This window comes from Rhipicephalus sanguineus, chromosome 2, assembly GCF_013339695.2.
Source record: "Rhipicephalus sanguineus isolate Rsan-2018 chromosome 2, BIME_Rsan_1.4, whole genome shotgun sequence".
NCBI lineage: Eukaryota > Metazoa > Arthropoda > Arachnida > Ixodida > Ixodidae > Rhipicephalus > Rhipicephalus sanguineus.
This window is the reverse complement of record NC_051177.1, coordinates 216699351-216714782: the sequence shown is the minus strand read 5'-3', so window position 1 is coordinate 216714782 and position 15432 is coordinate 216699351. Positions and strand designations below refer to the sequence as shown.

The 15432-nt window shown below is 48.3% G+C and overlaps 1 protein-coding gene across 7 annotated transcripts in view; it reads right to left on the bottom strand.

Moving 5' to 3' along the window:
- Positions 1–15432, bottom strand: part of LOC119384085 (cholinephosphotransferase 1) — an 85187-nt gene that overhangs the window by 53393 nt on the left and 16362 nt on the right. For all 7 annotated transcript variants that reach the window (XM_049412761.1, XM_049412763.1, XM_037652372.2 and 4 more), the window contains exons 3-4: positions 12269–12410; positions 5782–5866 (exon numbers count right to left, since the gene is read on the bottom strand). In XM_049412761.1, coding sequence (XP_049268718.1) covers positions 5782–5866; positions 12269–12410 — 227 coding nt within the window. The remainder of the gene's footprint in view (positions 1–5781; positions 5867–12268; positions 12411–15432) is intronic.

Sequence of the window (15432 nt, the reverse complement as noted above, 5' to 3'; positions counted from 1 at the left end):
TTTGTGCTGCACCCGTCAAAAAAACGATCACGGACTATTTCAAATAAACGTGCCTTGTCTGACGTTCACGAGTGCATTGTTGTGAGAAACGAGTTCAAGGACGTACCGTTGCAAAGGTAGGACGTTTGCGTTACTGAAATTCTATTGTTATGGTAAATTTCTGGGCTTTCACTATAACGACCTTTCAGAATAACGAACATTTTTCCGCGGTCCCCTGAAGTTCGTTATACCGAGATTTCACTGTAATACGCATGCATTTATCATGAAAGGGTTCGTGATGCGCAATTTCTTCCTGACCGCACACGGGCGCGGCAATGGCGAGCTGGCTTTGTCCGTGAAGGCAACGTGTCTGTGCGGCGCACTTGGCGGTCTCGCACGAAGAGGCAGCAGGAATGGCGGCGCGGCGCGTTTGGATTCACGCGTATTAAATGCATGCGGTACGCATGCAACTGCGCTAGGCCGTATGCACTACCGAGCAGTTAACTGAAGATTCTTATCGTAGGGTTGTCAGCGATTAGGCCGTACTGGCGCGCTTGCCCAGGCGCCATCACGCCTCCCTGCATTTCTGCTGTTTATCCGTAGACATCGCCGCACGGCACCTTGATAGCGGCCCCTTTGAATTTCTGGTCTGCTTCACCCCATAACGCTTCGGCATTGCAGCAAAGCTGACTTTCGGACTCTGCTGCTGTCGCAAACAGATCAACTCGCAAAAGCGCTGGTGCGAGCCTACGAGATGATAGATGCGGCAGAGGTGGGGGCTTCAAATAATGCCTTTCGGACCTGCAATTTGGGCAGAAAGTCCGAAAAATCGGGCGCGGAAGAGTTTCAGCGTCCGAAATTTCGGATGTTCTAATACATGGACGTCTATGGGGCTGGCGACGGTGCCGCGAAAGCGTCCGAATTTTCGAGCATGTCCGGAAAATCGGGCATCCGAAAATCGGCAGTTGACTGTATTACACATACCTGAGGCGCAATATCAATGCGCATGCATACATAGATACGCAATTCTAAAACCCTAGTGTTTCTTAGGCTGCACTGAAAATGCAATGCTATGCACGAAAAAGCCCCCTGCCGACGATATGGTGCTGCCACCTGGCAGTGGCCCTGGGTCTGCACAAGCTCACGTTTCCCGACGTATTGCCAGATGGCATCCATATCTCACGCAGCGCCTCCTCTATCATCTTTCGATGACATTTGCAGCAAAGCACGCAGATACACTGTCAATTTTTTAATAGAAGACCAGGAAGGAGAGCGTTCGGAGGACTGAAGCATGCAAAGTTTCCTGCCATTGAAGAATATCTTTTTAAATATGTGCGACAGCTTACGTCCACCAGTGTTGCCATGCAGTGGAACCTCGTTTCTCCCAGAATTGTCGAGAAGATCTTCAAGAAGACTGGGCAGTCGAACGTGCTCGATGAAACCGAGGACGATGCGCTTTGGGAGAGTGGCGACAGTGGCCGCGGCGATGATTCTCAGTCGGACTTCTTGACCAGTGATTCTGACTAGACCGTGCATGACCAGATCTGGTTGGTTAAAGTACGTGCTAATTCTGTTAACTAAACAAGCACGCTTCGTTTGCACTATAATTTATTATTATATATTTAATGTATTATACCGTGCGCATTAGGACTATATGTTGCGCATTATTTCAAATGTGTTCGCAAAATCTCCGTGTAATTTGTGCACCCCCTCTTCGGAGCTGCGAATTTGTGAAAAAAAAAGGTGTGCAAATTATGCGAGCAAATACAGTACTCTGAGATCTGCTGCTTTTAGCGCAACGAACGTTGCCGGGGCATCTGCACCTCTGCTTTCGTCAAGAGTTGAGGGTTGCATCCCACGCTTCAGAATTCTTAAGGTCGAAGCTCCTCAGCACAAGACAACACCAGGGTACCGAAGAAGGTAAACAGTTCAGAGGTTGGGAGGCATAGACATCTTAGACCCAAGTATTCGGTGGCCCCAAAACCTGACAAAGCTGAGCTTTTCGTCAGAGGCACCGTCAGCAAGGCTGGAAGTGATCGCGTCATCCTCGAATGCATCGAAGCACTCCTAGCTAAATTAACAGGTATCCGGTGCCCTGACCTTTAAAGTGTGGTCGCCTTACTACGCAAGGACAGCTTCACGCTTCTCCAGAGGGAGAAAGAAGGAGGGTTTGTCGTGATGACCTCTTGTGTTTACAATGAGAAGGCTGACAGCGCTTTTCTTAGCAACTTTCAGTTGGCCGAAAACTTCCACCCATAGAAGGCAAAGAAGGAGGCCCTAAAATTGTGCGGTGATGCTGGCCTTTCCAAGATGTCAGCTTCACCTTCTTCACCATGAAAACACACAAAGAGGGTGATTGTTTCTGAAGCTGGCACTTGGCAGCGTTGCTTAGGTCAGGACCTGCAGAGGGGTCTTTCTGTGTTACAAGTCAATGACCCGTTCATCGTTCATAATAATAATAATTTTTGGGGTTTAACGTCCCAAAACCACGATTTGATTATGAGAGACGCAGTAGTGGAGTCCTCGGGAAATTTGGCTATCTGGTGTTCTTTAACGTGCACCTTGTGGGAATCGAGCACGCCCTCCTCTTTGGTGCCTCGTTCCCCAGCTAGCGCGTGTGCTGGCCCACGCGGCTCGAGCGCCGAGAACCGCCGTTAATCGGCGACATGGCTACCGTGGCTACGCCGCCAGGTCTTTTTGCTAGGTGCGAGCCATACGTTGGTCTTCCCCGCATGGGCCACGCGTCTGAACATGCTCACGCCACCAAGCTAGCTTACGTCACTGCGCAACACCTGTCCTCATTGGCCACCAGTGACAACCCCCTTCCCCCTTGAGCTCGCTTCTGTCTGGCGCTGGCTTGCCCGCGTCAGATGCTCTCAGGCCCGCACGAGAGGTTGGCGCACTGCCCTGGCAGGCGGCTTCTCGTTCGTGTGCTCGACTGCTGCCCTTTGTGTGATGGTCGTAGCACCGCCAGCAAGCGTACTCAATTGGTCTTGCGGAGTTACCCCGACGGCCCGCAAACCCGTGATTGTCGCACTGTGCTGCATCTTGGGTTAATAAACCCATGTTTGTTGACATCCTGCCTCGAGTGCTTTTTCTGCGCCATACCGGAGAGTCGACAAACCTGGCCATAGCATCTTTGTTCGCTGCGGCAGTGGAGAACGTCGCGTCCCTTGCCGGTCGCCTCGTAGGGTAAGCGTCTCGCAAACCTATCTCCACAACCTAAATCCCGTTCATCCTTCGAAGACCCTCAGAAGTGTCAAAGATTTTGGAGCAGTCAAGCCCTCAAGGAGTGCAAGCATTCTAGGTGGACATCTAAGACCTTTATTACTCGCTACCTCAGGCCACTCTCTCAGATACCTTACAAGAAGAGATTGAGAAGCACGGTCCAGTTAGTTTCCAAAACGCCGTCGGGACCAGCGTCTCCAGGTTTTTAGAAATTTTGTTCTTTTACCTCAGCAACACGGTCGTAAGACAGGAAGAGCGGTTTTACGTGCAAAAAGAGGGTGTGTGCATAGGGTCTTGTATAGACCCCATCTTGAGCGACCTGCTCCTGGCAAAGTACGACAGACGCTTGGAAGAAACTGCGATCCAATGGGTGAGTTTTCCACTTCGTCGATAACTTCCTTGTTTTATTCCACGCGAACCCTGACGAAGCCAGTGTCACAGCAGACAAAATTTACAGCAGCTTCTGCACCAACTTCCCATGACTCTCCTTCACCAAGGAGCTACCTGAAGGCGACAAATTACGCTTCCTCAACCTCTCATGACTCACCTAGACAACCAGCATACCTGCTGGATTTACACTCCACGATCGAAGAAAGACCTTCCACCATTTTCATCCCATAACTTGAAGCTCGTTAAACGCACCATCGCACTGACCGCCATGAGGAATGCCTTAAGTTGTTCCTGTCCCCATCAAGTTGCTTCAAGTGGACACGTTGACAAGGGCTGGCTTTCCAGAGCAGTTCCTGGCAGGACTGGCAGAAGTGGTCCTAATCGAATCCAGGTTGCCAAGAAAAGAAGCCCCACCAGACAAGGCTAAAGCTTCTATGGCATCTCCCACTGGGGGAGAAAGGTGGCTGCACGTGCGGGAATAATAGTGGTTCACTCGGCGCCTATACACTCAAACCTCATTATAACAAAGTCACATCTGCCACGAAAATAACTTCGTTATATCCGAAAATTCGTTATAAACAATTATTTTTAACACGGTCTCTATAACAACACTATTCTTTATTTACTTCGTTATAACCGATAATTCGTTATATCCGTGTTCGCTATATCGAGGTTTGAGTGTAAAACTAAGCTCCCTCTGCAAACGAGTGAATGCGGCAAGTGGCGAGAAACTCGCGTGCCAGAAGAAGCATGCCACTCGCTTTGTTTCCTGCAAGACGGGAGCAGTGTACGAGATCCTGTGGAGGCTTGTACGTTGGTCAGACGGCCCGGTGGGTGAATGACTGCCTGCGAGAACATGCCAGCAATCTTAGAGCAAAGACCAGCAGCTACAGTAGAACCCCGCTGATACATTTTTGAAGGGACCGCAGGAAACAAACGTAAGAGACGGGAAACGTAAGAGCCGAAAAACAGGAAAAACGGCAAAATATTTAGTGGTACAGAATTTTATTTCAATTCTTACAAGCAGCACGAAAATTGGCGCGCTCAGCCGCAATCTAGTCGATGGATAGAAACGCGGAGCTTAGGACGGCCTTATCCACAGAAATGTAATCAACGTATGTGATTTTTTTAACACCAACAGCTGTAGGTATGAAAGAACTAAGCACACGCAATCACGACCGGCGCGGCGAGTCCGACCGCGAACCGCACGCACGACCATGCGAGCTCCAACCAGCTCGAACTCCTCCCGTTCTCCGACAAATAACGATGATGATGAGTCTACGCCAACGCGATGGCAGAAGTGAATGCCAATCTCGAAGGCCTTGCTTTCGCAAGCAATTACGTCATACACGCCATGTTTGTGCAATGCAAATCTCAGAGGCTATGCTTTTGTCAATAGTAAATGCCAATCTCGAAGGCCTTGCTTTCGCGAGCAGTTACGTCATAGACGCCATCTTTGCAATTCGAATCTCGAAGGCCATGCTTTTGTTTGCATCAATTGAAAGATTCTGTTGCTTGCACCTCTCATGCGGCTAATATTACGGTCAAACGAGGCCAAGCTGCGTGAAAATGCACCATGGCCGCTCTCTTTGGTAGTCACTCAGTCGGCTCCGGGCGCACTTCGCGACGTATCATACGGGAACGGTCCGACAGTTACGACGTAACAGCGGGGTTCCCAATACATTGTATCCTATGGGAGCTATGCCAGGACCGGCGGAAAACGACGTAACAGCCGGGAAAACGCAGCAGTGAGGAACGTAACAGCGGGGTTCTACTGTATTTGGCGATTCATTGCACTAGGTGCGGCTGTAGCCCCGATTTCCACCAGACTCGCATCGTTCGCAGATACCGAGACTCCCAGCTCCAGAAATCTAAGAAGCCTTTGTAATGCGCAGGGTTGGGTCAGCATGTGTCAGTTCACCTTCGATAGCGTTGACTGACAAAGAGATTAGCTTTCTCCACCATTAAGTCCATGCTCTGTATAGGGTAGGACGCATTCAAAAACCCCTTCCCCTCCTCTCATGTGAGAAGCGTACATATTTGGTAGTCACCGCTTGGTCCTGTCTGTTTCTTTCTAGGTCCTAGCTTTTCGCACTGTTTTCCCGTCATGAAGACAGTGAAAAAAGTGACATCTCAGATGCCAGCAATGTAATAAGAGCGTCTAGTGTAAGCTGAGTCTCTCACCTTGGTTGCCCAAATGTCAGAGCCAAAGATGGCAGAGATGATGTGGATCATCATCACCGAGAACTGCGCCTCCGTCACATCAAACCTGCCGAGAGAAAGAAACGGGCACGGATAATAAGCAATGCACGAAGTTCCAACAGAACATGACAAACAGCAGACGCTTATGCTGGGGCCACTTAAGAATTGGTACCTGAAAACAGCAGCCGTAAATGCTAGAACACCTGCTAACAGTAGCATTTTTGAGACAGTTGACTGACCACATCTGAGAGACTAATTTTGACCGTGCTAAGGACTCATGACTATGGCCACTGAGAAGCAGTTCATCCTGCAAACCTCACAGCATTTCAAAAACATGGCTGATCCCTCCGTCATAGGAATCGGTATAACATGAAAGTGAAACGTGTCTTCACAGAAGTAGTGCTTATTGTGTAGTGATATATGAGAGCTTCTACAATGTCTATTGGTGTTTGGCAGCTATAGACGATTTTCCGCAGCTGGTTTGTTCAATGAAACTAGATGGCGCCACCGCGCTGTGGCCGTCCCCCTACCGTGGCCGTCTTCATGGCCATCCCCCTGCCGTGGCCTTTCGCAGCGCTCCTCAATATGTCTCCATCCGCGTCGCGTCGTCTGCTCGGCGTTCCCATAGCGTCTGTAGCGTCTGCGCGCACGCGAGTAAAAGCGAGCAGACGGCAGCTGCGGAAAAGTAAACATGGCGGCACCTGTGGATGCAGTTTCCTTCCGCCTCGAATTTATCACGTCGTCGTCCTGCGCTGTGTGGCCCGTAAGTTCAAAACCTACGCATTTATTTGCTTTATATTCGCGTCCTGAAGCTTCGAGAGCAATGTTCTCGTCGGTATTTTGCAGTGTTTCCAAGATTCATTCTCATATTGTCGGAGGCAAGGCTTAGCAGGCATGGCTAAATAAACGCAGCTGATCACAATAATAAAGACAAAGCATATCTGACGCTTTTTCTCCAGCGTGAGCTGACTCAAAGCAATGGCCGATTTTGCCATTCATTTATTGCTGGGAGGACAGCGGGCAAGTAGCAAGCGCCAGTTCGGATCGAAGCGGGCTGTCGCGTCTGCATGGATGCTGCCATGTTGGCTTGTAACCCCAGCTACTGGCGGTTGCTAATACAACAATTAAAGGCATACACCATAAATACGAAGTAGATTAAACATATCTCTTATCGTTGTGGCGTGGTACGTACCAAACAAACGCAAATGTCTCAACGTTTTCAACTTTGAGGCGATTACATGTAGAACTATATTTTGCTGCGCAAGCATGTGACTTGTTTAGACCCTGCTGCAACCAGCTTGTGTGGTACGGCCACGGCCGCATCGCTTGCCCAATGCGTTGGCTGGGGCAAATGGCTGGGGGGAAGGCCAGTTACGATCACGTGATCAAACATGGCAGCGCCCGTGCGCCGCTGCGGAAAATCGTCTATAGCACCGCTTGACGTGGATGCACCCACGTTGACATCTAGTGGCACGTCTCCATCGCGACTGGCGCCCATGATCATGATTAAACCGTTGAGGTAGCAGAAGTTGTGAACATATATTTGGACACAGCGAATCGTGAATCCCGCATAAAGGTGACATCAACAAGCTCATAATCAACAATGATACCCTATATGCATTTCTTCAAAACGTCGTCAATTAAAACGAGAAATGGCACGGTGTGCGCTTTCTAGTAATGGGTGACCGACGCCTGTGCTCGTGCATACACTAGCACACTGCGCTTCAGCAACATGGGAGGCAGGGATCTGTAGCTTGAGTCGCAAATGCGTGTGTCCCACTGGCCTCTGTCTCTCAGGCGCTGCTCTCGCTCCACCAAAGCACGACATTCGCCCGTCGAAATTGCGTCCTTTGCAGCAGTTTTGTTAGTCGGTGTTCTCGCAATCGAAGTAGTCGGCGGCGGAGAAATGCTGTTGGTGCATGTGGAAGCTGCACTATTCCGATGAGCCAGTGCACGCTAACACAAAGCGAAAGGCAACAAACGTAACTGCATTTAGGTTCCCTTGGTGACGCCAGCGCAGCCAGTGCCCTCGCTGGTATCGAGACGCTTTAACCATGACCTCCAATATCGCGCGCAATCTATGAGTAAGCAATAACGTCGAAGTCTGGGTCAGTTGGTACATGACGCTGAGGCAAAAACCAGTCAAAAAGACGCCGGACAAAGGGAAGAAGTGACACACACAAGGACTGGACTAGCAACTGTGCTTTATTAGCTTACAGCACCTCCCAGAAGAACCACGGCGCATGCGCTAATCACGTAAAACCATGAAGTCAGAACCCAAAACAAGAAAAAGCAAAAGCAGAAATTGGCCTACATAACGGCCAAGAATCTACCGCCAGAGTGACAGGAACTCGCATTCCTTCTGCAGTAATGAAATAGACGTACTGCTTACACAATCATCGCGGTGCGTGTTTATATGATACGCCTCAAGGATTTCGCGTTCCTCCTTGCCCCCACCTCTACCTAAAATCTTAACATTGGAAAACAGCGGCACACAACCACAGATCTGGCAGTGGCGGGGAAGATTAGCCCCATCTGACGTGTTCAACGAATTGTGGTGCTCGCGCAGTCGTTCATTCAAGCATCGGCCAGTTTGGCCGATGTATACTTTTTCGCATGTTAGCGGAATCGCATACACAACATGTTTCGTGCAGGTAGTGTACTTGGTTTTATGCCGAATAGAACACACCGGAGTGCTAGTGTTTCCGCGAGCAACACGTGCACACAGCGCAGAAAGTTTGCAAGGCGCCGAAAAGACAACATCTACGCCCTGTCTCAAAGCGACTTTTTTCACATTGTGGGAAACCTTATGTATGTAAGGCATCACTACAACACTCTTCCGCTGGGAATCAATTGGTTCTGGACGTCTATTCGCCGACCTTTTCACCTTTTGCAGCAGCGTTTCTGCTACAGCTGTCAAGACCTGCCTGGGAACACCCGCTGCTTGCAAGCGCTCAACCTGACAGTCAAAACTTGACTTAACGCAGTGGTGGCAACTCTTCTGCAGTGCATTACGGAAGCAGTTACTCGCGATCCCTCTTTTAACAATTTTTGAGTGCGCGGACGAGTAGGGTAACAAGGATTTCTTGCTTCTGGGAGAAAAGCACCAGCACAAATGTCCATCATCCCTAAAAGTAAGCAAAAGATCCAAAAACCTAATGGAATGGAGGGCGGTCCGATAAGTACTTAGCCTCACCGCGAGAGCGCGACGCTATCGCATGAGACATATACTGACGTTGAGTACGCTCTCTTAGAGGGACACATGCAAAAGTCCAGTCGAATCGGGCTCGCGGTTTTGTTTTGGCCGCTTGAGGAATCAGGTGATTTTCGTGTGTCCGTTAAAAATGGAAAAAGAGCAATATCGGTTGGTGATTCGATTTTTGTTTTTGGAAGGGAAATCGCGCAGCGAAATCAAAGAGCGACTAGATGCCGTCTACGGTGAGTCTTCTCCTTCGATGACAACCGTCAAAAATTGGTTCAACGAGTTTAAACGTGGTCGCACGTCGGTTTTTGATGAGCCTCGCCCAGGGGCCCCGCAAACGGCGACCACGGCCGATAACGTAGCAAAAGTCCATGACCTCCTATTGGCAGACCGCCGACTGAAGGTGCGCGAGATAGCTGAGACAGTAGGCATCTCAAAAGACCGCGTGGGTCATATCCTGCAAGAAATTTTGGGCATGAGAAAGCTGTCGGCGCGATGGGTGCCGCGTTTTCTCACTCCGGACAACAAGAGCGTCCGTGAGACAACTTCAGAGCAGCATTTGAGGCTGTTTAGGCGTAATCCGAAGGAGTTCCTGCGTCGTTTTGTGACCGTCGACGAAACATGAATCCACTGGTACACACCAGAGACCAGAGAACAGTCGAAACAGTGGACAGCACCCAGAGAACCTGCTCCGAAGAAGGCAAAGACTGTCGCATCGGCCGGAAAGGTGATGGCCACCATTTTCTGGGATTCTCAAGGTGTTATCTTCGTTGACTACCCTGAGAAGGGCAAAACGGTGGCAGGAGCCTACTACGCCGAATTACTGGGCCGATTCGACGCCGAAATGCGAAAAAAACGGCCACATTTGGTGACGAAGAAAGTGCTCTTCCACCATGACAACACGCCAGCTCACACCTGCGCCGTCGCCACGGCCAAGTTGGTCGAACTGGGCTACGAAGTGGTGCCCCATCCATCGTATTCTCCTGATTTGGCCCCCGAGTGATTTCTTCTTGTTTCCCAACTTGAAAAAGTCACTCGCAGGACAACAATTTGAGTCGAATGAAGAAGTTATCGCCGCCGCAGAAGCCTACTTTGCAGCTCAGGAGAAAACGTATTTTTCTGACGGGATCAAGAAGTTGGAGGATCGCTGGGTCAAGTGTGTAGAGTTGAAAGGGGACTATGTTGATAAATAAATCGACATCATTCCAAAAGTTTTGTTTTTCTTTTGAAGGCAAAGTACTTATCGGACCACCCTCGTACACTGCCAACAGAGAGCACCGTGTCAGAAAGAATGTGTGAGAGATATAGGGCGTGTTCGTGAAGCGTCCAGCATTTGCCAAGATAGCTTAGACAGTTTAGCATCAGGCACTTACCGTTGTGGCCGCAGGGTCATGGGTTCGATTCCCAGCGGCGGATTTTTTTCTTGGTTTTTTCTTTCTCACCCTTTGGCGTCCATTTTATCAACGTCATATCCGGTAACGGAAGTGCTTGGGGGAACCCGGCATCAAACACTTGCGTGTTAAAAATACGATGGCTTTCGCCTTCGGGTCGTCTTAGTTGAATGCATAAGGGACCCTGAGTTTTTTAGAATCAGTGACACCTAGTAAATATTAAAAGTAGACTAAACAATAGTTTGCTTACTTTTTCTTTCAGCACATCTCACACGTGCAAGCACTGTGTTCCTGTGCTGTTGCACATCAACGAAGTAGGGTAATTAACCCTTCTATCAAAACTGATTTGCCCCAATCATGGGGACACAATGCAAAGCACAATGTGAAACATAAATATTGACCTACCCCCATAACTGAACTACCATGCTGCCCCAAGGTATGATATATTGACTGCACTCACTGCCCAAGTACAGTGTCGAAAGTGCGTCAGGCCTCGATCTCTTCCGCGAGAACCCTTAAAAGGAGAGGAGAGCAAGCGAGAAAATATATAACAAGATCAGCAGTAGCGATAAACTCGCTCGCGCATTTTCATCGTTTACGTGGCGAGTCAGGGCCCACAAAACGATACTCTTTACTATGCACTACATCATGCATACACACTTGCTGCAGTTCCGGAGCTCGTATTCACCCTGCGGAACACTAAGGACTGTTCTCTTAGCTCTGTAAACACAACGAAACATGCGCAAACTACAACAGGGCTCAGGAACACTTGTTTAAACGGACTCGCAGCTGAGTGCGAACTAACATTGCATTCGCAATGCAGACAATACATGAAGGACAAAGAATAAATTCCACGAATTGATTCCCTTCTTTCTCAATTGATTCTCCATCAATTTTCTTGCGGAAGTGTATGACATTCAAGGCACAGGGGAATCATGACTGGCACCCCTGGTGAAGTTTCCTCAAGCTATCGCTTACTGCAACCGTCTTCAAGCTCGTAGTGCACAGCAGCAAAAAGGACAAGCGCACACACTACCGAAGTTATCGCTCACTACTCACCATCCTTTCTCATCCGCGAATGCTTGAATGTCGTCCAAGTGCTTGCTGCACAACATCGCGTACTTGGAAAGTGTGTTGTCATTACGAAGCCTAATGGGCCAAATTCGACGACATTCCTCGTCAGTGGGATAGAAATGGAAGCTTATACCTGGCTCTGCGTAGTATGTACGGCATTGTGGCACCAAACAAAACCTCACCATCGAAAACGAAGAGCTTTCTGCGGATACGAAACACAGAATCATGATGTGAAACAGCAGCCCCCTACACTTCCACACACCGTACGAAACCCGTATCCACACTAATGGGGTGACTGTGCTGCCACATATAGGTCGATTTTGCCACCAATACCAGACCCATTCAGCGTTTACATAAAAGTATGTTGTAACAGTACTTGGATTTTACATACTCCCTTTACAACAGACCAAAATCCTCTTCACTATAAAGGTCTGTTGTAGTGAGGTTATACTGTACCAGATGCCCCAAGTCCTCCATGTACAGTTGAAGCCCTTAATAAGAGAAACCTGCATCGAAACAGGGGTCAATCAGAAACCCTGCTTAGAAGAGACACCTCGTGGAAGGCACAAGAAATGCTCCCCAGTTTCTCATAAAGGGCTTCCACTGTATTCTCATTAATACAGTGTTTCTCAAGTGTTGTGGCTGTGAAGAAAGAGTTGTTCAGAACCACAATACTTTAGACAGTCCAATAATGAACAAAGTGCCAGTTCTGCTGCCAACATTCTTAGTATGAGGCTCCGTGAGTGTGGCCAGAGTCAGAGACTGGTCGGAAGGGAGCCCAATGAAACAACGAGGTGCTCACTTTCCGAAGCGCAGCGTCCCCGAAACGTAGGTCTGCCAGTGGGCGCAGTAGAACAGGGTGATGGCCACAAAGCACTGGAAGAACATCCAGCCAGGATACGAGCCCAGCTTGACAGCTATGCACACCGCCAGGGCTACAAACACTGAAAAGAACAGGGCAGGACAAATGCTTGCCAATGCTGCTACAGCGTGCTGAATAAGGGTAGCACACAAATGATCTGTGGGACCCCACAATTTGAAGGCCTAGGCTGTCTTTGTAGTAGTTTGATGGATGGCAAAGTTCCCTTTCGCGGATTACAAATTGATAAGGTAAGGCAGTGACAATGAAGATTGGTTCAGACAAGATGGAAACTTGCAGGATGATGGAGCCAATGCTTTCTGCAAGGGGGCTCGTTGGTGCCTTTAAAAAAGCCTGTACATTGAACCCCCTCTTTAGAGCTTGTGGTAAACATGGGACTACTTTGAATGGCAAAAATAAATCCTTCGTAATCAATCGAATAAAGTAAAATAAAGAAAAACCCCAAGGTAGTTTGGAAGTAAATAAAACGAAATAAAAAAGACAACATCTCAGTTCCCCTTTTGATTAGTAGCGATATTATCGTTTACGACGTGAAAGAAAAAGCCAAGTTATTCAATCTTTATTTTACGTCAGTGTTCTCTGCCCCTACAAATCCTCAAAAAGATCTGAAATTGTTGACACACGAATCTACACCCATGCCTAATGTGGGACTGAATTACTACTCAGTGATTTAGATTGTGCAAAAGCCATGCCTCTGTACTTCGGTTATTTTTTAAAAGTCCTTAAAACGGAGTTCTCTTCCAACTGACTGGAAAATGGCATCCGTTGCTCCTGTGCATAAATCTGGCCCATGCAACATTTTCAATAACTACCGCCCCATTTCACTCATAGAAGTGAAATTCTTGAACACATTTTATATACCGCCATTGTTGGCCATATCGATAGTCAAACCAGCACAGACAGGCACTATCGTGCGTCACACAGTTCACACGTTTTAGCGGCAGCAGCACTGGACGACAAATGTTCAGTTGATCATATTTTCCTCTACTTTCAAAAAAGCGTTCCGACACCGTTACTAATGGCTACAAAAACTGACCAGCTGCAATATTAATCCCAAAGTTATTGTGTGGATTGCTGAATATTTACGTGGGAGGCGAAAACATGTAGTTTAAATGGCAAACAATCTGCAATTACTGATGTTACGCCAGGGGTACCTCAGGGATCAGTTCTTTTCTTGCTTTATATTAATGACATTAACGAACATTAGGCGGCAGGGTTCCGTTTGGTGTTGCATAAGTCTGTTGCCAGACTTGGGGGTATTTGCCCCTGCAGTTCCAGCTTTCCCGTAAGGTTCCTGTGTAATCTTATGTGCATTTCACAAGTGCCGGTGCGGTCTCTTGACATCAACTGTTTTTCTTAATGGCCCCTGTTCGTTGCAAAAGTCGGAGCCCCTTTCTTTCGCTGTACATTCCATTCTACCATTAACAGATCAGACTCAACCGTGTCTCGGAAGTAGGGAATTCACGTGTTCGGACTCAATTGTGTCTCAAAAGTAGGAAATCCACGCGCAACAATGGGTTTAAAGGGGAAACCGAATGGCGTCGCAGAGGTGCAGACACTGCGTGGGCAGCGTTGCAATACATCGGACTCGTCTCCGAATTATAGAATATCTCCGTAGCTGTGCGTGCCATGTCAACTACGCACAGCGACGCGTTCGCTGGGGAAACTGATTCAGTAGTGTCGAGGAAAACGTGGCACTTCAAAACGTCGTCAATTAAGGAGAGAAATGGCACGGTGTGCGCTTTCTAGTAATGGGTGACCGACGCCTGTGCTCATGCATACACTAGCACACTGCGCTTCAGCAACATGGGAGGCAGAGATCTGTAGCTTGAGCCGCAAATGCGTGCATCCCACTGGCCTCTGTCTCTCAGGCGCTGCTCTCCGCTGTACTGCGCTGAATCTGCCACTCCAGTGAATCGGGCACACCACGGACACTGGCAAAATACTGAGAACCGCGAAGCGGCACATGGGTTACTGGCGCCCCAGTGACACGGGCACACCACGGACACTAGCAAAACAGTGAGAGCTGATGGCAAAACAGGCTGGACGTAACTTCAGCAACTGCTGCCGGCACAATGTCTGAGAACAGTAAATTGCCAGCATTCTCACCTGACTGGCTATAGCGACCGTCGACACAATATGCTCAGCCTAACTAAAACAGCCGATGTCAGCATACCGCACAGGCCCTTGCGAAATGCACAGCGGATTACACAGGAACCTTACAGGAAAGCTGGAACTGCAGGGGGCAAATTTAGCCGCCGGATTTGGCGGCAGTCTGGCCACACTGACCCATGTCTGGCAACATACTTATGCAACACCAAACGGAACCCTGCCTATTAGGCTATTTGCCGACGACTGCGTCTTATACCGTAAAATTCCCTCTAAAACTGACTGATCCATGAACCAAAACCACTTTTGCGCGATGCTGTGAACGATGGGAAAGAAAACTGATTCTTACGAAAACGGTGTGCATGAGGTTCTCCAGAAAAAAAGACCCGGTGAATTTGAATACAGAATTGCTCTCCAGTAAAAATGGCATGTGAATACCAATACCTAGGCGTTAACTTTGGACAGTCTTTATCATGGAACTGGCATAAGGATTATACCGTAGGTAAAGCTTGTCTGAGTTTGGGATTTTTATGACAAAATACACATGCATTTCCACAGCAAACCCGGGAGTGACTATATAAGTCACACGTGAGATCAGTGCTGGAATACACATACTGTGTGTGGGACCCTTCAACAGTATCTAACAGAGAAAGATTAGAAAAAATTCAGTCCATGGCGGCAAGATATGTACTTAATGTACCCATGTATAACAGACAGTTTAGTGCAACGAAATCTAAGGCGATATTAAAATAGAAATCTCTGCAGCACTGAAGAGCATCATTCTGGCTGAAGCTATTATAAGGCATATATTATTTTCATACTCAAATTTCCCATCATGTATACCTTAATCGGCCTCACTACACATCAGCACGCAAAGATCATGAACACAATATAAGAGATGTAATAGATCGTCCTATAGCAGCTATTTTTTTCCAAGAACCATCAGTCAGTGGACTGCTTCCACAATTGTACGAATC